At 35.0% G+C, this 21,126-nt stretch overlaps 4 protein-coding genes across 4 annotated transcripts; 1 reads left to right on the forward strand and 3 right to left on the reverse strand.

The window, feature by feature from the left end:
- The first annotated feature begins 121 nt into the window (after nucleotides 1-121).
- On the forward strand, nucleotides 122-2,193 carry LOC9314603 (translocon-associated protein subunit alpha). The gene is made up of 8 exons (XM_002878490.2): nucleotides 122-295; nucleotides 726-893; nucleotides 985-1,035; nucleotides 1,133-1,221; nucleotides 1,296-1,373; nucleotides 1,480-1,683; nucleotides 1,761-1,832; nucleotides 1,914-2,193. The coding sequence occupies exons 1-8, from the start codon at nucleotides 235-237 to the stop codon at nucleotides 1,965-1,967; spliced, it is 777 nt and encodes a 258-aa protein (XP_002878536.1). The 5' UTR covers nucleotides 122-234; the 3' UTR covers nucleotides 1,968-2,193.
- A 321-nt stretch (nucleotides 2,194-2,514) lies between these two features.
- Nucleotides 2,515-5,096, reverse strand: LOC9314604 (triosephosphate isomerase, chloroplastic). The gene is made up of 9 exons (XM_002880315.2): nucleotides 4,645-5,096; nucleotides 4,239-4,265; nucleotides 4,086-4,155; nucleotides 3,798-3,921; nucleotides 3,550-3,634; nucleotides 3,327-3,459; nucleotides 3,060-3,233; nucleotides 2,910-2,992; nucleotides 2,515-2,828 (listed from the first exon to the last, which is right to left on the reverse strand). The coding sequence occupies exons 1-9, from the start codon at nucleotides 4,834-4,836 to the stop codon at nucleotides 2,772-2,774; spliced, it is 945 nt and encodes a 314-aa protein (XP_002880361.1). The 5' UTR covers nucleotides 4,837-5,096; the 3' UTR covers nucleotides 2,515-2,771.
- Nucleotides 5,097-10,062: 4,966 nt separating this feature from the next.
- Nucleotides 10,063-19,978, reverse strand: LOC9316429. The gene is made up of 2 exons (XM_002880316.2): nucleotides 19,915-19,978; nucleotides 10,063-10,616 (listed from the first exon to the last, which is right to left on the reverse strand). The coding sequence occupies exon 2, from the start codon at nucleotides 10,605-10,607 to the stop codon at nucleotides 10,215-10,217; it is 393 nt and encodes a 130-aa protein (XP_002880362.1). The 5' UTR covers nucleotides 10,608-10,616; nucleotides 19,915-19,978; the 3' UTR covers nucleotides 10,063-10,214.
- Nucleotides 12,758-20,538, reverse strand: LOC9316430. Its single transcript, XM_021028271.1, has 2 exons — nucleotides 19,915-20,538; nucleotides 12,758-13,137 (listed from the first exon to the last, which is right to left on the reverse strand). Exon 1 carries the CDS (start codon nucleotides 20,207-20,209, stop codon nucleotides 19,928-19,930), a length of 282 nt encoding a protein of 93 aa, XP_020883930.1. The 5' UTR covers nucleotides 20,210-20,538; the 3' UTR covers nucleotides 12,758-13,137; nucleotides 19,915-19,927.
- Nucleotides 20,539-21,126: the final 588 nt, after the last annotated feature.

Below are 21,126 nucleotides of genomic sequence, written 5' to 3' on the forward strand. Positions count from 1 at the left end.
ACTAATTTGTGAATCCTGATAAGGTAACAAAATCACATGAAATAAATTGAGAGACCAGACAAAACGCTGTCGTTTTCGAGTTTCTATGGTTGTGTTGCATTCGTGTTTTTTTTTTGCAGAAATAAATTTTATTTAGAGAAAGAGCAAAAGCATAAATAGCATCGAGAGAGAGAGACACTGTTCTCTCATTCATTCGCAAATTCGTTGACCATTAGTATTTGATAGAAGCAAGCGATGATGAATCTTAGGGTTTTGTTCCTCGCTCTCCTTCTCCTTGCATCTCCTCTGCTTCAAGGTCGCTCTCTCTTCTCTTATTGTTTTCCATGGATTTTGTAGATCTAGATCCGTTTTGTTTCGAATTGAATTTCACATTTGATCTCTGTTTCCGATCTGGTTTCTCAAAGGATCTGGTCCTGTTTCCGGAGAACGTTACGCTCTTTATTCATCGATCCGAGTGAAATTGAGCTCGTTATACAATACTGTGTTTTGTGTATTATCGTAGAGCAATGTGGTTTCAAAGAGACAAACTTTCAAATGTAGATCGAATTCCCAAGTAATAGATTCTTCAATCAATAGTGTCTTCGTGCATGTCTTTATTTTGCCTACTTTCTGGAATCTGCACTCGCTGATAGAGGATAATTTGCACATTGTAACCTTTTCAGAAGAAGACGTTATGGTTTTAACCTGATGGGTTTTTTTTTTTTTGTTTTGGTTTCTTTGATCAGTTGCTAGATGTCAATCGGATGCCGAGGATCACTCCAGTCTTGTTGATGATGTTGTTGGAGAAAACAGTGATGATGCGGTTGAGGAAGATGACCACGATTTGGATATGAACTTGTCCTCATTTCCAGGAGTTGAGACTGTTTGTGTTTTCCCCAAAAACAGTGCCAAATGTATGTCTTTGCTCCTTCGTCGTGTATTTATCTATCCCTTGTTTGTTGTGAGCTTAAAGATTTTGTTCTTAATGCTCTTTGTTTCCTGCAGTGGTTCCAGCTGGAGAAGAGACTGAGCTCCTTGTTGGTCTTAAAAATGAGGGTAGCTAAACACCTCTTTTAGTTTTAGCTCTCTTTGGGTTGAGTTTTCTGTTTTGTTGATAAATCTAAATATCTCCAAATTGGCTATGGCATAACAGGGAAAACTAGCGTAGGTGTGATGGGAATTAGGGCCAGCGTTCATCTTCCTTATGATCATAAGTTGTTGGTTCAGAATCTAACCATGTTGGTAAGCATTTGACAAGGATACCATTTTTCTAAATATTTGTTATGATTTTCTCATGCTGTCTTTCTATATTGCAGAGATTCAACAATGCATCCATCCCAACGTCTCTTCAAGCAACATTCCCGTACATCTTTGCAGTCAGCCAGTACCTGCAGGTACGCATATCCCACAATAGACAAGATATCATTCTGTTTCATTCTGAAAATACAATTGTAGTTGAGAAAACTCCCGAAAGATCTGATCTTGCTTGGTGTTGCACAGCCTGGAGCATTTGATCTGGTGGGTTATATCATCTATGACGTGGAAGGAAAGCCATACCAGAGTGTCTTCTACAATGGAACCATAGAGGTAGTTGAATCTGGAGGTCTTCTCAGCGGCGAATCTGTTTTCCTTATAACACTAGGAATCGGTCTCCTCCTCCTCCTCGGTCTATGGGCATACAGCCAAGTTCAGCGTCTCACCAAGGTAAACCATTGGATCTCTTTTTCCGGTTCATCATTTGTGCAGTTAAACATTCATTTGATAAGCTCCTCTTTTACCAGAAAACCAAAAAGGTTTCCAAGGTGGAAGTAGGAACCAGGTCTACCGATGCATCACTCGATGAATGGCTCGAGGTTCGCTTCTCTCTTTTTACTCTTCTTCCTCTTCATTGTGATTGAATAATTTGATTGACCCGTGTGTTATTATATCTTCAGGGGACTACTTTAGCCAAGACATTGTCTGGGAAATCGAAGAACAAGAAGAACTAAAAGAGATGTTTTGCTCCTTCCAGTTGTTATAGACTCAGCTTCGGCGTTTTGAAAGAGTTTCCAAGTTTAAGTTCAGTCTTGAGGAAATTTAGGGTTTTAAACGTCACTTTTTTTTTTGGTTCCAGCATTGTACTCTTTAGACAATCTTTACTTCTTGTCATAAATATTCTCCTCATGAAACCACTTAACTTATAAATGGTTTAGATCTTCCGTTTTGTGTTGTTAATCTTCTCTATGAAAGATGAAGGCATGTCCATGGATGACACATCAGTACCTTCTTAAGCAGTACATTCATCTAAACACTCCAAATAGTTGAGTTGAAGCGCATGTTCAAGGAGCCAAGTACAAGAGAACCACTCTTTGGGATATGTTCTTGAGGGAAGGAGCAATCCGGTTGGAGGAGAGACTGTGTTGCGATTTACACTGAGTTCTGATTCACAATAAAGTTGTGACTTATCTGAGCGATGAATGCATTATGGCTCAAGGTTTGGAGTGGAATGTTTGAGAAGATGAATTTTTCATGGTTAAATCTTGATTTAGTACTATATAGAAGAAACTCTTGAGTTAAGCTTACTCAAAGTGAAAAGAGAATCACAGCTTAGTTACAAAGATCTTTAATCAAAGACCCTTTTATCTCTCCCTGTCAAACCAGAGCTCATGAATCATTTTTTTCTGTTTTCCATTATTAGTTCACGAAGAAGAAGTAAGAACACAACAACAACAACAAGGTCGCTAACCTCCCTTTTATTTCTGATCTCATCTGTTCCATGGAGACTAGCGATTTCCGTTACTGATAGTTCTCAATCAAGCAGCAACTTTCTTCGACGTGACTGAGTTCACAATGGTTGCAAACTCAGGACCCTAGAGTCACAGCAAAGGTGGGTGTGAGCTTTACTTCTATTCATCAACAACATATCCATAAAGGTCTAAACTTTACTTTACCTTCAAGGAGGCACCGCCAACAAGAAATCCATCAATGTCTTCTTCTTTGGCAAGCTCTGCACTGTTGCCTCCATTGACAGACCCTGGCAATTGAGTAGGAAATAATCAGCATAGAGTTTCATTTTGCGGTGGATAACTAATCTAACGCACCTCCATATATGATCCTCGTTTTGGAAGCGACTTCCTCAGAGACATTCTTTTTTAGCCAACCGCGGACAGCTACATGGACTTCTTGTGCTTGCTGAGGAGATGCAACTTTACCAGTTCCAATTGCCCATACAGGCTCGTATGCAACAACTATATTGTCCCAGCTAGGTACAGCATCTGAAAATACAAATAACTTACTGCTAATAATTGAATTCAGACATGATTTGGAACAGAAGAGGGTAATAAAAGAAAATACAAGAGTGTTGTTACCACCAAACGCCTTCAGTTGTGCGAAGCAAACATCAAATGTCCTTCCTGCTTCCCTCTCTTCTAGCTTTTCCCCAATACAAGCTATCACTCCGAGACCCTCACTCAATGCATAAGCTGCTTTCTTCCCGATAAACTATGGTTGTGTTGAGAACAGAGCAAACATGTCTTCACAATCCTTTCTTAATGACTCACTAGTTCTTATAAAGTACTCTATTTTACTGACCTCATCTTTTTCTCCGATGACATGTCTCCGTTCGGAATGCCCAAGAATGACCCACTTGCAGCCAAGATCTTTAAGCTGTTCCACGCTGTATGGTGAAACGGGTGACATTGTAATTCAGACAATGTTTATATATATATACCGTAAAGTCCTAAGGTGGGATTAGTTGCAAAGCTTTAACATTTTAGCCGAATTTTTCAATCATATACAGTAAAAGAGATATAGTATAAGTGAATAAGAGGAATCGTAACCTAATTTCACCAGTGAAGGCTCCACCTTTTCCAACCCAAGAGTTCTGACCTGATATGTCAATACGGTCTGTCAACGAGGATTTGACCTGGTCGATGTAGACAAATGGAGGTGACACAACAACATCTACACAAAAACGATCATTTAGAACAAATGGTCAACATGAGGTCCTTAAAACTTCAATTAGGCAAACTAAAATGGATGGAATTGAGCAGAAAATACTTGCCAAGGTCCATTTTCAATGTCCGAAATATAGAGCTTGGATCATTGGAAAAGTAGCAGAAACTCACCTACATCTGCTTCCAAGGTTGCACTGTTGAGATCAGAGACAAGCTTGGCGATGGAGTCCTTAGTCCCGTTCTAAAACACACGCCACAATAGACATTAGTTTCAGGAAAGACAAGATACAGAAGAAAAGGAAAGACTTTGCGCATTGTACTTACACACTTCCAGTTTCCTCCAACGAAAAACTGCAGCACAAGAGACAGAGTAAGCAAGTGTTTAGACAAGTTAAAATATGGAAGACACTCCAAATCTTGAATCTAGCATTCAATAAAATTGTGGAGTAACAAACAAAACCAAAGGTAAGCATGGAATCCAATGAAGAGAATTGAGATTCTTTTTCTTCTAAAAGGAACAGCTTTCTTCTTCAATCATATAATAAACTCTGAATCTAGCTTTCAATACATTTTTGGTGTATCAAACCAAAGTTGCATTGAATCAAATGAAGAGAATCAATTTAGAGAATCTGGATACCAATCATGCAACCAAAAGGAATAACCTTTATCACTCAAATACTCAATCCTAAACAATGAGAATCTAGCATTTCAATAGGGTTAAAGTTGGAACCTTTCCGGATCCAGCCATGGCAACAACGCCTCTGGGAGAGCGATGAGAAGAAGAAGAGGAAGAAACGAGACGGGTAGAGGAACTGACGCGGTGGAAGAAGGATTGGTGGGAGGAGACGGCGGCGTCGAGCTTGGGAGAAATGCGGCGGAGACCGGAGAAAGAAGGAGGGGCAGTGAGAGAGGTAGCTGCCATGTCGTCGGGTTTGGCGTGTAGTGAGTGGAAAAAAAGGCAAAGAGGAGAGATAGAGACGAGACTGTGACTCTCTCAGCTTAAGGTAGCAGAGGAGATAGAGGCGATGAGGAGGGTTGGTGGTTGTGCTCTCTCTCTTACTCACAAGGGTACTTTTGTCTTTCCTTCACTCACAGATTGTTTCAAGCCTGGTTCTCACGCGCCTATGTCACGTCTCGTTATCACGCGCTTCAGAGTCCAACCCTAAGATCAGGTGCCTCAAAATGACAAGGTGTGGTGGATTCGTTCATCGTTGTGGTTCGGTGGCTAAAGTTCTCTACGGTTTAGAGTAGTCTTTTTTGTGGATCCGCTTTGATAGAAGATATCGATGTAACACCGATTTCACCGCCTATCAAAATTTCATTGGATCTTTTACTGCTTTCGTAACTAGTGAACCTGTTTTGTTATAGTAAACTTCACGATTCACTTCAAAACAACTCCGATTAACAATCTGTAACCCAAAGAATCATTCCGATGTTCATAAAACACCTAAACGTTCAAACGCTAGCTCTCAAGATGAGAGAAACCTAGCAACAACAAGAGATTCAAAGAAAAAGATAACAAACGTTTACAATTTTTATGGTTAATTTCTGCAAATGATCGATAATTCTCCATATAGCTCCAACTCTCTATCTCCACGTCAGCTGACAACACATCATTCACGTCTAGACCAATCATCTTCCTTCATTCTTCCACGTCAGCCACTCTTCCATTTTACCTATAACAAATCTCCCCTCCGTAGAGAACCTTGACCTCAAGGTTCATGGAACTTCTTTTTCAGTTTATAGAGTAGCTCCCATGTAACCTCTTCCACATGAATCATAGCTTTTGTTTTACCAAATCCCAAGCCTTGTTTTTGAAGTCTCCAACAGAGAGCTTTGGATAAAAGTAGCAACGAGCAGACTTGAGTCGCCAAGCTTGTGACAACTTTATCATCCGATGTTGTCTAAGTCCTAGTTGTTCTTCCTGATGATTCGTGAGTAGATCTTTAACCATTGCAACTGTCTTGTATTTAAACCACCAATCTTTGCCTAACTTCCTCTTTCCCAAATTTGAAACACAACTATAGATACCAAACAAGCGCATATATGCATGCATCTTTATCGTCAAGCTTAGAAATGTTCTTCTAATCATCTTCAACACGATCTGATCATGTGAGTGATTCAACACTTCTCTTTGCAGGAGATCAATGAGACCAATCAAGCATAGCTTGAACTTTGTTCTCCAACAATGCCACACATAAAAGTTGATTTTTATGTCCACATGTGCAGAGTATAAGAGGAGAACAGACCCTTTAGAAGTTCTCAAGTCACTAGATTTGGAACATTCCAATTTTTGAAGTGGCATGGTTTTGTACTTAAGCCAATCTCTGCGGTTCCAACTGTTAAACCACTCTTCAGATTCTAACTTGCACATATAACTCAACTCAATGTGTAATCTCCTCATACCCTCTTTCACAGATTTGTACTTGAACCACCATCGCTTGGAAGACTTGATCTTTTTGTTTCTCATCACTTGTTGAATAATCAAACTGGTTTGCAACAACCTTTCGTTCACCATTAGAAGACTTGATTTTTTTGTTTCTCATCACTTGTTGAATAACCAAACTGGTTTGCAACAACCGCTCGTTCACCATTACAATCAGCTTATACACAGCTTGTTGTCCATGACCTGCATCACTCTCTATTATCCCAAGCCAATGCTCTCCCATATTTTCTGCAAATTCATGTTTATGAACTTGAATTCCCAGAACTTGAATCTGATAAGTAACAATATTGGAAGTGATTTATGATACACTTGATTATCTTCCTTAAAACAACCATCTTTAAGCGTAGACCAAGTTTTAGAGAACTTGTTCTTCTTCTTCATCAATGCAACTTTGGCCCTTGAACCAAAATATTTGTACATGACACCTCCTCTGTAAATCAGTTTGTGTACTATTCGTGGCTTGCCTCTCTTTGTTTCCTTTGTTTGAATTTGAATCTCCAACACTTGGAACACTTAATATGCCTCTTCTTACTTTGTTCTCTGAGAGGCATTTTCTCGAATAGTTGGTGTGCAACTTGATTGTTAGTGACACTTTTGATTTCTGAAGCAATTTGGTGGTGTTTGAAGCTTGCAATATAGTTTTTTGATGATCAAACAAGTCATCACAGCCAACAATAACAGAGTGGGAATCCTCACAAACAACTGGTGATGCATTGTAAAATCGAAGGCTAGATTCCAAGTTAGAAATCGGTACCTGAAATTGTGGAGTTAATGCTTCCTCCATGATTGCTCCATGTACTAATTTGTCTTCTAAGACAATCAATTCAATCTCAACCTCAATTCCTTCTTCTTTGTTATCCTCCTCAGCTTTCAGTTCACTATCTCTCTTAAGTGGAAGGATCCCAACGTTATCAATGTTGCTTCTAGGATGTGCATACTCATATAATCTTCCAATTGAGAAACATTGCTGAATCGTTTGAGGCTGAAACATTTGAACATTCACTTGAGTATCTATTTGTAGACCATCCAAATAGACTCTAACCAATTCATCTTCTCTCAGATTCACTCTTGTGCTAAACAGCTCAACCTTTTTGTGATACTCAACAATATAAATCTTCTCTTTTAGCTGCTTTAACTCAGAAATTGGATCATCTAAAACTCTCTTAAATCTGTTTGATCGAATTGCTTCGATCATCTCTGAAAGAGTTCCATAAAACTTCTGATTTTGTTCCTTCACCAAATCTTCTAACGCCTGAATCCTCGATCCAATCGTTTCTTCCATCACCACAGCTTGCGATCGAGTCTCCGCCATGGTTTCACGAACCACCGTTTCCTTGAATAACATCTGAGATAGTGTCTCCGCCATTGATACGAATATGAGGATGACAGAACTCTGATACCTTTGGTACAGTAAACTTCACGATTCACTTCAAAACAACTCCGATTAACAATCCGTAACCCAAAGAATCATTCTGATGTTCGTAAAACACCCAAACGATCAAACGCTAGCTCTCGAGATGAGAGAAACCTAGCAACAACAAGAGATTCAAAGAAGAAGATAACAAACGTTTACAATTTTTCTGGTTAATTTCTGCCAATAATCGATAATTCTTCATATAGCTCCAACTCTCTATCTCCACGTCAACTGCCAACGCATCATTCACGTCTAAACCAATCATCTTCTTTCATTCTTCCACGTCAGCCACTCTTCCATTTTCCCTATAACATGTTTTGACTCATTATCCAAGCGACCAAGTCTATTAGGTCGAATTAATAAATACTACATTTTTAGAATATAATTCTATGTAGAAAACAATTTTTAGTGTGCAATAAAAATAGTATTTATTAATAAAAATATTATATTGATTTGATAATGCTAATTTGTACCACTTTATTATATAACTTTTTAACAAGAAACAAATCATATACAGAACTAAAAATGTTGAGTCTTGATAAAAAAAAAAAAAGATGTTGTGAGTCGTCTACCTACGCTCTTGAGCCAAATAGTGCCACTACAAGCGGTTCGGTGGATCATTTTTGTTTATGATTAATCACGACTCGTAAAATAGTGGTGACAACTACTCCCTCCGTTTCACAAAGAATGTCGTTTTAAGGTTTTATTTTTGTTTCACAAAGAGTGTCGTTTTGTATTTTCAATGCAAAATTTTGAGTAAAAATCCAATTTTAACCCTATTTCTTTAATGTATTAATAAGAGAAATAATTTTGTTTAGTGTATTGATAAGGGGTATAATAGAAATTTTAATAGTTTTCTTAATATGTGTGTAAAAGTGTAGAATGACACTCTTTGTGAAACCGAGGGAGTATATGAATATCATACATTGATTATAGATGTATTATTTTCCATTGAGAGGGTCTTTTTCAAATGAGAAAATTTGTAAAGTAGACACTTTTTCCACTAATAATTGGTAAAGTAGGTAGTTTTTTTTTAAAATTAGAAAAATAGACACTTTTCTCTTTCTTCTCTAATACACATTTCTCTCTAATAGAGATATTAGTAAATGACATATTTATGCTTTTTTGTTTTTATATACCCACATAATGACATAATTGACTTAGTCAAAAGTTTTTCTTTTTCTCTTTTTTCTCTTTGACTTAAATAATTTCACTTTATTTTGCTAAAAATTCTTCATAAAAAAAATTTACCACAATAACATTAATCATTAATATTTTTTTATGAATCTAAAAAGTCCAATTTTGCTATATTTTGTCGATACATAACAATTTTTATATTTAATCTCAACCCGACGGTGTACATGATAATGGAAAGATAGTGTACAAACGGTAGTGTACGACGATAATGTAAAAATTAATGTATGATACTCACATGATGTAAGAAGTGATATACTGGATATGACAGTATACAAACTACAATCTATAATAGTGTACAACTATATAATACGATGTATGGTGTACATGATATTAATGGTGTACATGAAACGATGAGATAGTAGATCTCACCATACACCACCTTCTGCACCGTCTACAATATCGTACACCTTCACATATTTTGTACACCACGTCTAGAATGAGAGAACCATTTTTGTCAAGTGTTAATATAAAAAAACGATAGTGTACGAGAGTAGTGTACAAACCGGTGTACGAACATTAGTATACATTACGTATGAAAGTACAAACATTACTTCAATTGAATAATATACAAACGGGTGTACAAATATTAGTGTACATTACAGATGTACAAACATTAGAGTACAAACATTAGTGTACAAACGAGTGTATAAACATTAGTGTACAAACGAGTGTACAAACATTAATATACAAAATGTTATTTATAATATTGGTGATAGAAAAATATACAAATTAAAGAAAAGAAAAAAATAATTTTATTAATTGTTTCTAAAAAATAGTATTTGATCTATTATTCCTAAAAGTTTGAACCCACATCAAAAGTTCTTTCTCACAACACAAAGGGTAAAATTGTATTTGACACTTATTTTGTCATTTACTATATTACACATATCCTCTATCTCACAAAAGCAAAAAAGTGTTTATTCCTCCTATTTCTAAAAAAACTACCTATTTCTCAAAAAAACTTTTGAAAAAATGTCTATTTTACTAAAAAAAACCCTTTTCAAATTTGAAACTTTATCGTAAATTGGTATGAATTCTTGAAAAATGCAGTTTTTAAAAATAATAAACTACAGCATACTCCATGCTCCAAGTAGGCAAGTATAAATTATTGATTTTGAATCTATCCCCAATAATATTGGGCAACGTGTAAACGCAAGAGAAGTAGATATCATCGTGACCAAATTTTTACATCATCGTGACACTAGACGACAAAACAAAAACACGTGAAAACCTGTCATTATCATTAACCAAACCACATCTCCAAGAAACTTGATTGATACTGAAGCAATACAAGCAACAAAACTATCAAAGCCGCCACCCCCCACGGCGAGCTTCCACCGTCACCTCCGGCTCTGGGACTCACGTAAGTTGTCCGACGACGGTTCGAAAACATCCCGAGAATCGCGTCAGGGTTCTCCATGGAAGATAACCACCGGACCAAGACTATAAGAAACAGAGGAATCAAGAGCAGAGCAAAATTTATCTGCTCTCCCGCTGATTCGGCTGCATCTTCCAAGCTGAAGTACCATGAACTCAACAAGAACACTGAAGCAACGGCTAGGATCAAGAGAACTGGGTATGGTAGTGGCGAGAGCGAGAATGAATCCAAGATCGATGATCTCTCTCCATATGCCATAGTTAGTTTCTACAATAGTGATGATGATGATGAGAGAAGCTCTTCTTTTATGTGCTGAGGCAAACTTATAGAAACCGCCTTTAGGTTATAATATTATTATGTTTGACCGACAGATGAAACATTATATAATGTTTGTATGTTCAATTTCATTAGCATATAATTCAAAGATTAGTAGAATGGTCCATTTTCTTAAATATAGTAGCTAGGTACTTTAAATTTCATATCTATATTATTAATTGGGAATCACTAAATATTAAGTAACCTTATGAAGAGTAAAATATTACAAAAAATGCCACTGGTTTTTTGTATTTTTAAATAACTTCATTAAGGGTACAATAATAATCACAAAATTAATATATTTAATTAAAAATAGTTTAATTCTTTTAAATAATTATTAATTTCCAAAAAAACACTAATTTTCTCTCTTTTATTAATTATAAACGAAAATTTGAAATTAATTTTTAAAAAATTGTTAACCAATAAGAATTGAAAAACTAAGATTTGATATCCAACTAAGATTTTATCTAAACCAATCGTAATAGAATATTCTATATCAAAAATAAAAAGAAAAATAATATCATTTTAATTCAAAATTAAAAACACTATCGTTTAAAAGATTTATCAATGGATGACTTTAAGATTAAATTTAAAATTAAATACAAATATTTTAAGATTCAGTTTTGTTCTAATATTTTCACAAATTTTAAAATATAAAACAAAATTTTATTTCACAATTTCTAAAATACGATATTAGATATTAACAACTATTTATATTTATGATGAAATAAACTCAAATAATAATAAATTTAAAGTAATTATCATTATAACCTTCGTTTAGAGCAAGTTTGATAAATATCTATCAATAGATTGTATATATTAATTTCTAAATTATTTTACGTTTTATTTTTTGTTTTTCAACCGGATCTTCCTTAAATAAATCTCTAATATATTGCACACAGTTTTCAAATAATGTAAACTAATTATATATTTTGAATTCAAAACAAATTATGCAGCAATAGCATATCCCTTTTAGAGATGTATCTCAAATTTTTATTTTTAGTCCAAAAATCAAATTAATTATGATTAAACAATAAAAATAAAAATATACAAAATTTAGCTAAGAAAATAAATATTAATAAATTTGTTAAAATATATTTGTAACTTTAGCAGCATTTATATTAATCTGTAAAACTCACAGTATGTATTGTATGATATTTAAAAGTAAGCAAACAAGAATTTGGAACATAATTTTAATGGAATGAAATGAGAATAGGAATTACGAGACGGGATGAGAGGAGAACATAAATTAAAAATCAAACTAAATACCCAATTGGTATGAGTTCAGGTTATGAGCACTATATAAAATAAATTTGTTTACATACATAACCCTGTACGTACATTTTCAGTTACACATATTCTTTATGTCGGATACTGGACCATCATATTTTTATTTCACATATACGAGACAGTTTATGGGACCAAGAATTTATGACAGATACATGACGGGATAGGTTTCCCGTTCTAAAATAGTTACGCCTAGCTAATATACATGAAATAACCAAACTCAAACCGAATCTAAATCCTATTTAACACATGTAATCAAACTATTAGAAATGTTTTGATTAGTTTAGAAAATAAAAAAGTAACATCATTTAACTTTTGCAACTAAATTATATCTTAATTTTATCTTAAATATAAGTATGCACGTACGTGTAGGTGCGTATCTTAAAATATAACTATGCACTAACGCAACTGAATTTCGTTCATTACTCTAATTTTATAATATTTATACTATTATAAAGTTCACTAACACAACAAAATATTTTATATTTTTAAAACATCTCTGCACGTACGTGTAAATCCATATCTAATACACTAAAATATATATCATATAAACAACGAATAATCTATATTAAATTAAAATTTGTTAGAACTTTTTTAAAAATATGAAACCCGCACGTATATGTGCGGGTCATGATCTAGTTATAGATAATGTAGAATTTCTAACATGTTATTTTCGACTAATGATTTTATATCGACTAATATCAAAGCGAACTAAAAAATACTTATATTGAACAGCATATTTATATCGGATTAACTTTTATTAATACCGTAGCAAATAAATAGGTTTTTCACTTTGAGTTCTTTGCTTAGAAAATAAAATATAATGACATACAATTAGATACTATAAAAATGAGCTCGGTGTCTTACTATAAAGACTAGAATTTTGTGTGTATTCTTTCACTTGATCCAGTTTTTCCATGTATCTATCTAAAGAATTACATTTTTCTTTTCTTTTCTTAGAGATGTTTTTTTTGGAATTTCAAATGTAAGAGATGAGTTATACAGATAATTTAAAGCTAACGTGGATACAGATAATTGGTCATTTTCTAATTAAATACTGTAAGAAATTTGTGTTGCTTTTCTCTTTCGTAATGGCCAATGGGGTACACCTAGACAATATGTAGGTGGAGCGTCATTGTCAATTTTCCTTATTTTCCTTTGCTTTAACTGTTGTCATTGATCACCTCTTCCATAAGCAACACAAAATTCAAAGACGACGTTAAATGATTTCACCTTTTACCCTAAGCACCTTAACTCTAATCTGCCTAATCTCAAAATGACATAATTAATTACTCTGTTAATTTACAGCTTTCTTTTCTAATTACATTTTGGTTAAAAAAAAATTGATATATGTTATAAATAATTACATTATTTATAGTGTATATAAATATAAATAATAGAGAAAGAATTTATACCCTCAGAAGGATCAGGATATTAATAATAAAGAGATGAGAGGAGGAGAGATATTTCTTATAACTTCTTATTGTTGAAGTAACAATCGTGATTTTACAATGAACGTTTAACGTTCTATTTATAGAGAAAAAGATAAGTTATTATGCACGCATAGTAACGGTGGGCTCCACATGAAAAATTATAAACATCTCACGGCTGCGCAGCCTCAGCCTGATTTCTTTGACTTTTGTAACACTCCCCCTTGGAGACCAGTGTCACTATTGTCTTGTGTAACGTCTTCTGTTGCCTCGTTAAAAACCTTTCTAAGTAAACCCAGTGGGAAAAACCTTAGTAGGTAAAAAGAGTACAACGAAGTAATCTCCCCCTCGAGTGATTAACTTTACAGATCGCGTTGATGGCGCATTCCAATAGCATAGACATGCTTCTTGAACACCGAGGTAGGTAGTGATTTTGTGAAGAGATCTGCAGCATTGTCACATGATCGGACATATTTGACTTTAATGTCTTTATTCTTCTCAAGTTCTTGGGTGTATGAAAAGAATTTCGGAGGGATATGTTTGGTTCTATCACTTTTGATATATCCTTCCTTCGTTTGGGCAACGCATGCAGCATTATCTTCATATAGGATGGTTGGCTCTTTGTTTACGTTGATCCCACTGCTTGATTGAATGTGTTGGCTTATTGATCTCAACCATACACATTCTCTACTTGTTTCATGTAGTGCAATGATTTCAGCATGATTTGAAGAAGTAGCCACAAGCGTTTGCTTCTGGGAACGCCAGGATATAGCAGTGCCTCCGATTGTAAAGACATATCCAGTCTGTGATCGGGCTTTATGTGGATCTGATAAGTATCCTGCATCTGCAAAACCAACCATTTGCCCTTTTGAATTTTTAGGATAAAATAATCTTAAATTCATCGTCCCTTGAAGATATCGGAAGATATGTTTAATCCCATTCCAATGCCTTCTCGTAGGAGATGAACTGAATCTTGCCAAAAGATTAACGGCAAATGATATATCAGGTCTTGTACAATTCGCAAGATACATAAGGGCTCCAATTGCACTTAGATGCGGTACTTCAGGACCAAGTATCTCTTCATTTTCCTCATGCGGTCGAAATGGATCACTCTCAACGTTAAGTGATCTAACGACCATTGGAGTACTGAGAGGAGTTGCCTTATCCATATTAAAACGTTTTAACACTCTTTTGGTGTATGTGGATTGATGAACAAATATACCCTTTTGAGTATGTTCAATTTGTAGGCCAAGACAAAATTTTGTTTGTCCGAGATCTTTCATCTCAAATTCCCCTTTTAAATAGTTTGTTGCTTTCTGTATTTCTGCTTGAGTCCCAATTATATTTAGATCATCAACATATACCGCGATTATCACAAATCCGGATTTTGTTTTCTTGATGAAAACACATGGGCATATAGGATCGTTCACATATCCTTCTTTCGTTAAATGTTCACTGAGACGATTATACCACATTCGCCCAGATTGCTTTAACCCATATAATGATCTTTGCAACTTTATTGCAGATAACTCTTTGGGTTTAGATTTCAATGCTTCTAGCATATTAAACCCGTCGGGAACTCTCATATAGATATCTGTATCTAATGATCCATACAAATATGCTGTAACAACATCCATGAGACGCATTTCTAAATTTTCATCAGCCGCTAGACTCATCAAGAATCTAAACGTTATTGCATCCATAACGGGGGAATATGTTTCCTCATAATCAATCCCGGGTCTTTGAGAAAATCCTTGAGCTACGAGACGAGCCTTGTATCTCGTAATTTCATTTTTCTCATTTCTTTTTCTAACGAAAACCCATTTGTATCCAACCGGTCTCACATCTTTAGGTGTGAGTACAATAGGTCCGAATACATTTCGCTTATTGAGCGAATCAAGTTCGACTTGTATTACATCTTTCCATTTTATCCAGTCATGTCTCTTTTGACATTCATATACCGACTTTGGTTCTGGATCCTCGTTTTCCTCATCAATTTCTTTTGCTACGAGGTATGAGAAAACGTCATCGACTTCATCCATTTTATTTCGATCCCAGATCTTTCCATTATGGATATAGTTGATAGAAATCTCATGATTTCCTTCAGTTTCACGATTTTCTACATCATCATTATTCTCATGATTTGTCTCCTCCAAAATATTTTCAGCTATTTTGGGAGTATCGAGCTTTTCAGCTTCCTTTCGTTTTCTAGGATTTTTATCCTTAAAACCAACTGGTCTACCACGCTTCAGGCGTGTTCTAGACTCACGTGTATCGTCTGCTTTTCCATGTTCTTGTGGAATTTCAATCCGAGCAGGAACATTTGCAGCTGGAATATGTGATTTGATTATCGTTTTAGTATCTGCAAAAGCATCAGGTAATTGATTTGCTATACTTTGTAAATGCATAATTCGTCGAACTTCCATTTCCGACTGTTTCGTAGAAGGATCAAGATGTAACAAAGATGGTACACTCCACTTTATATTCTTTCCTACTTGTTTGTTTTCTCCCCCTAGAACTGGGAACTCTTTTTCATCAAAATGACAGTCAGCAAAGCGTGCCGTAAAGAGGTCACCAGTTCGAGGTTCTAAATACCTTATAATGGATGGAGAATCATAACCCACATATATCCCTAACCTTCGTTGGGGTCCCATCTTTGTACGTTGTGGCGGTGCTACAGGCACATATACCGCACAACCGAAAATCTTTAGATGAGAAATATTTGGTTCACGACCAAATACTAGTTGTAATGGGGAATATTTATGATATGCACTTGGTCTCATTCGGATAAGTGCTTCAGCATGCAAAATAGCGTGTCCCCATACAGAGGTTGGGAGTTTTGATCTCATGATCAATGGTCTTGCAATTAATTGCAGGCGTTTAATTAAAGATTCAGCCAAACCATTTTGTGTATGAACATGAGCTACAAGATGTTCTACTTCAATTCCCGTTACCATACAATAATCATTAAAAGCTTGGGATGTGAATTCACCAGCGTTGTCTAGTCTAACTCTTTTAATAGGGTAATCAGAAAACTGAGCCCTCAGTTTGATTATTTGAGTTAGAAATCTCGCAAATGCCATATTTCGAGATGATAATAGACAAACATGTGACCATCTGCTAGATGCGTCAATTAATACCATGAAATAGTGGAATGGTCCACATGGTGGATGTATTTGTCCACAAATATCTCCTTGAATTCGTTCAAGGAATTTTGGTGATTCTTTATCAATTTTGGTTGGCGATGGTCTTATGATAAGTTTTCCAAGAGAACATGCGGCACATGTCTTTTAATTCCCATGATATATCTCCTGGATTTTCAATGGGTGTCCACGTGAGCTCTCTATGATTTTTCGCATCATCGAGGTGCCTGGATGACCGAGGCGATCATGCCATAGTGTGAAATCTTCTGGATTTCTTTTAATCACTAGATGCGATTCGATTGCACTTATATGAGTATAATGCAATCCTGAAGGAAGTTTTGGAAAATTTTCCAATATAAGCCTTTTTCCCGATTTATCAGAAGTTATGTACATATACTTCTTTTCATTCTCAGTTGCAGACTGAGTATCATATCCTTGAAGGTATATGTCTTTGAAACTCAACAAATTCCTTTTAGATTTTGGAGAATACAAGGCATTTTTTATGGAAAACTTGGTTCCATTAGGCAACATAAAGTTGGCCATACCAGTTCCTTCAATCACGTCTACAGGACCTGATATTGTATTGATAATAATGTTTGTTGGTTTTAAGTTAGAGAAATATTTTTTTTCCTTTAGAATAGTGTGTGTTGTCCCACTATCTGGTATACAAATTTCTTGAGCCATTTCCTTGGAGATTGTTTCATCCATTTCTGTGATTAAGATAAACATCAATAAAAAGAAAGTAAATTTTATTCATGAAAGGAAAACACACAATAATTATACATTAAATTGTTGTTAAAACAACATTATTTTTCAAAATAACAAAAGCATAATATTATATATATGGCATAACTAGAGACTATTTCAGCAGTCTCAATACAAGCTCTTTAGTTAACCGCAAAAGCGGTCTAATCCAAATCATTTGCAAAGGAGGGAGAATCGAGATACGATGTATTCTCGAAGTTTTCTGCTAAATTGACTTCTTTCCCTTTTCTTTTCGTGGAATTCATGTACAGCTTACAAAGATGTGGAGGAGTTCGACACGTACGGGCCCAATGTCCCTTAGATCCACATCTATAACACATATTCTCACTCTTCTGGGTGGAATTTTTTTGGTGTTCCTTCCCTTTTGAATCATTTTGAGGACGAACCCATTTGAACGACCCCCTTCCACGTGAGTTGTAATTTCTTCCACGCCCACGATTAAAACGACCACCACGACCCCGATATGATTGATTCCCTTTCTCAGGATAGTTTACATCCTTTTTCTCCGGATTTTTTACATCCGTTGCATTCACTTCAGGGAATGCTTTGGTTCCTGCAGGCCGAGCATTGTGGTTTTTGATGAGAAGTTCATTATTCTTCTCTGCTATCATAAGCGCCACAATCACCTCGGAAAACATTTTGTACTTGCAGTTCCTGTATTGTTCTGCAAGAACATAGTGCTCCTTATGGAATGTAAGGTAGGTTTTATTGAGCATTTCGTCTTCGCTCACTTTCTTACCACAGTATTCCAACTGAGCCACGATTCTTAACATGGTAGAATTATACTGTGCTACCTTGTTAAAATCTAGGAACCTCAAGTTTGCCCATTCGTCAAGGGCATGTGGGAGAGTTATTGCTTTCTGGTTGTCAAACCTATTTTTTAAAGCTTTCCCCAACTCCACGGGGTCTTTTACATTTGCATAATCATGCATCAGATTTTCATCTAGATGCTTTCTTAGAAAAATTATCGCCTTTGCCTTTTCATTGGCAGGTGATTCATTTTTCTCTTTTATCGTCTCCAATAAACTCTGCGAATCTAAATGAAGTTCCACATCAGTGGTCCATGCTATGTAATTCGCTCCAGTGATTTGAAGAGCTTGGATCTTAAGCTTTTCAATGTTTGCCATTTGTTTTCTAAAATAAAAACATGGAATATTATTAGAAATCTTTATTTAATTTATTTTAAAACATATTTAAAATGAACCGTTTACATTAATAATGCAAGCGATTACAAAAAGAAAAAGCGTACAAACAAGTAAACTAATGTTCAAACGAAATTCTTGCGGAGTAAAATCTACGACGCAAAGATTATAAATACACAAAATAATTATTCCAAAAGCAAATATTAAAAGTAATCGAAACATTCTTCAAAACTTCAAAACTTCAAAATTCTTCTTCTTTTTTTCGGAGAGAGTTTTTAGAGAGATAAAAAATTTTGTTTTGATGAAATGAATGAGAAAATGAATGAATTTATAGATTGAAAAATACTATTCCTAGCCGTTGAAAAAGTTGAATTTTTTGAAAAAATTTTGAAATTTTTCTTTGAGACCGTTGGCGGAAAAATATTTTAAAAAAATTAATCTGAAAAATTAGAGATCAATCTGATAAAAATTATCGATTCAGATAAAAATATATATACAGGTGAATAAACCATAATATAAACAAATAATTCACAGTGATATTATGGTCACGGAGTCATTCACATAGAAACAGTAAATAAATATGTGGCGGCTCAGCCGACCGGTAGCAGAAATAAATATTTAAAGCAGTAAATAAAATTTCAGGTGGCTCAGCTAACCATTGACAGAAAATAAATAATTATGGTGCATGAAGTAACATATATATACATATATAGTTTCTTTTATTTATTTATATAATTTTCTTTTCTCTTTTTTTTTTTCTCATATTTTTTCTTTTAACGAGGCGACATACCGCCCGGTATAATATCTTATTTTTTCCGGCGATCATAGAGTGATCGTGCTGATAACGTGTTATAAATAATTACTTTATTTATAGTGTATATAAATATAAATAATAGAGAAAGAATTTATACCCTCAGAAGGATCGGGATATTGATAATAAAGAGATGAGAGGAGGAGAGAGATTTCTTATAACTTCTTATTGTTGAAGTATCAATCGTGATTTTACAATGAACGTTTAACATTCTATTTATAGAGAAAAAGATAAGTTATTATACACGCATAGTAACGGTGGGCTCTACATGAAAAATTATAAACATCTCACGGCTGCGCAGCCTCACCCTGATTTCTTTGACTTTTGTAACACTATAACCTTTACTAATCGGATTTTTATTTTCATTATTTTCGATTCTATTATTTTGTATGGTGTTTATACAATGGAAATTAAATTTTTATTGGAAGAGGAGAAATACGACAAAAAAAAAAAAAAGTTTCGCCGTATGATTGAAGATATAGCAAGACCGATCATATAAATTAATATAAACTAAGGTTAAGGTTAGATTTGAATATTGTGATCTATCACGTTCGTCAAATCCACCAAAATCGGTGCTTCACGTCACACATATTTGCTTCACGTAAACATCAAGAATACCTAAAATTTTACGAAATCATTTATTTACACAAACGCAAACGCAACAACACTAACCGCGAGATCAGAACTAGTAGTAGCAAACGCATCTCCAGCGACCACAAGGACAGTAGTAAGTAGATCGCTTGGACGTTTCAAGACAAGAGAGACATCTCACGGCAAAGAGCAGAGCCAAGGGAACCGCGGCGAGGAGAAGCCAGCTCAGCACATCTTCGCCTGAGGAGACAGCAACTTCGAATTTCACGGCGGAGGAAAGGGCTAAGAGGACGAGCGCCACCGTGATCATGACTATTACCGGCAATGGAGACGTCGATACCCTACACCGTCCGCAGCAGCAGCCGTGGTAATGCATCGCCTCGCCCTCCCTCACTGTTTTCTTTGGTTTATTATTGACTTGAGAAATGCTTTTTATTACTAGCTAGGAAGATAATAAAACAAAGAAAGATAAAGACAGAGATAATGGTTTGTTAGGTATTACTATATAAATGATATTATTATGGTTGATGATGATATTGATACCACTATTTTGAGAAAAATCATTAGTACTAGCTAGTGGGGTAACGAAGGAATATATGTGGTAATTTACATATGTAAATTCGTGGATTAGTCGGATCATAGTTTATCTAATTACGATAGACTTATTCGTCTTGACAGTAAGCCGATTAAGCATTTGGTTTCGTCATGATTATTTTGCGTTTATATCATCTTTACTTGTACTCTTTTCTTAGATATTCCTTTGCTTAGCTTTCGCTATCGTCCCATGACAATATATACATGGAGTTTTCAACTCCACAAAAAAACAAGTAAATTTTGTAGAAATGATTGTAACTTTTAAAGATCGAGTAGTGTTGTTAATTGGAAAAAAAAAGATTAGTACGTATTAACTCTATCCAAAAACAAGACAGATGTTTAAATTCTGATCGGATTTGTATGAGATACGAGTGATTGGTGGTTAGGACATGAGAACAAGGAAGCTTATCTTAGTGGCCTACCATGAAAAAGACAATCACTTCACCTTGTTCCACTCATTGAATATATAATTAGATGTCGTTTCCAAGGATTGGTATGTTCGTATCATTGATCTTTTTGTACATAGACAACAATATTGATCCATTTTTTTTTTTTACACCTAAATAAAATCATCTATTTAAGTTAGAAACGGACGGTTTTCTACCGGAAAAAACCAGTCCGGTGTTGAGGAGTTTTGGGAAAAAATAGAATTGCGTGCTCTTGCCTTCTTAGCGAGACAATCGGCACGGATATTGTTTA

The sequence above is a fragment of the Arabidopsis lyrata genome, assembly GCF_000004255.2.
Source record: "Arabidopsis lyrata subsp. lyrata unplaced genomic scaffold ARALYscaffold_4, whole genome shotgun sequence".
Taxonomy (NCBI): Eukaryota; Viridiplantae; Streptophyta; class Magnoliopsida; order Brassicales; family Brassicaceae; genus Arabidopsis; species Arabidopsis lyrata.

Excerpts from the sequence above, each read along its gene's own strand:
- LOC9314603 (XM_002878490.2), top strand. The coding sequence starts at position 235 with ATGATGAATCTTAGGGTTTTGTTCCTCGCTCTCCTTCTCCTTGCATCT. Across the intron at positions 1,036-1,132 it reads TGTTGGTCTTAAAAATGAGG|GGAAAACTAGCGTAGGTGTG; the intron begins GTAGCTAAACAC and ends ATGGCATAACAG. Across the intron at positions 1,374-1,479 it reads CAGTCAGCCAGTACCTGCAG|CCTGGAGCATTTGATCTGGT; the intron begins GTACGCATATCC and ends GGTGTTGCACAG.
- LOC9316429 (XM_002880316.2), bottom strand. The coding sequence starts at position 10,607 with ATGGCATATGGAGAGAGATCATCGATCTTGGATTCATTCTCGCTCTCG.
- LOC9314604 (XM_002880315.2), bottom strand. The coding sequence starts at position 4,836 with ATGGCAGCTACCTCTCTCACTGCCCCTCCTTCTTTCTCCGGTCTCCGC. Across the intron at positions 4,266-4,644 it reads CCATGGCTGGATCCGGAAAG|TTTTTCGTTGGAGGAAACTG; the intron begins GTTCCAACTTTA and ends CTTGTGCTGCAG. Across the intron at positions 3,922-4,085 it reads AACCTTGGAAGCAGATGTAG|ATGTTGTTGTGTCACCTCCA; the intron begins GTGAGTTTCTGC and ends GTTTTTGTGTAG.
- LOC9316430 (XM_021028271.1), bottom strand. The coding sequence starts at position 20,209 with ATGCATTACCACGGCTGCTGCTGCGGACGGTGTAGGGTATCGACGTCT.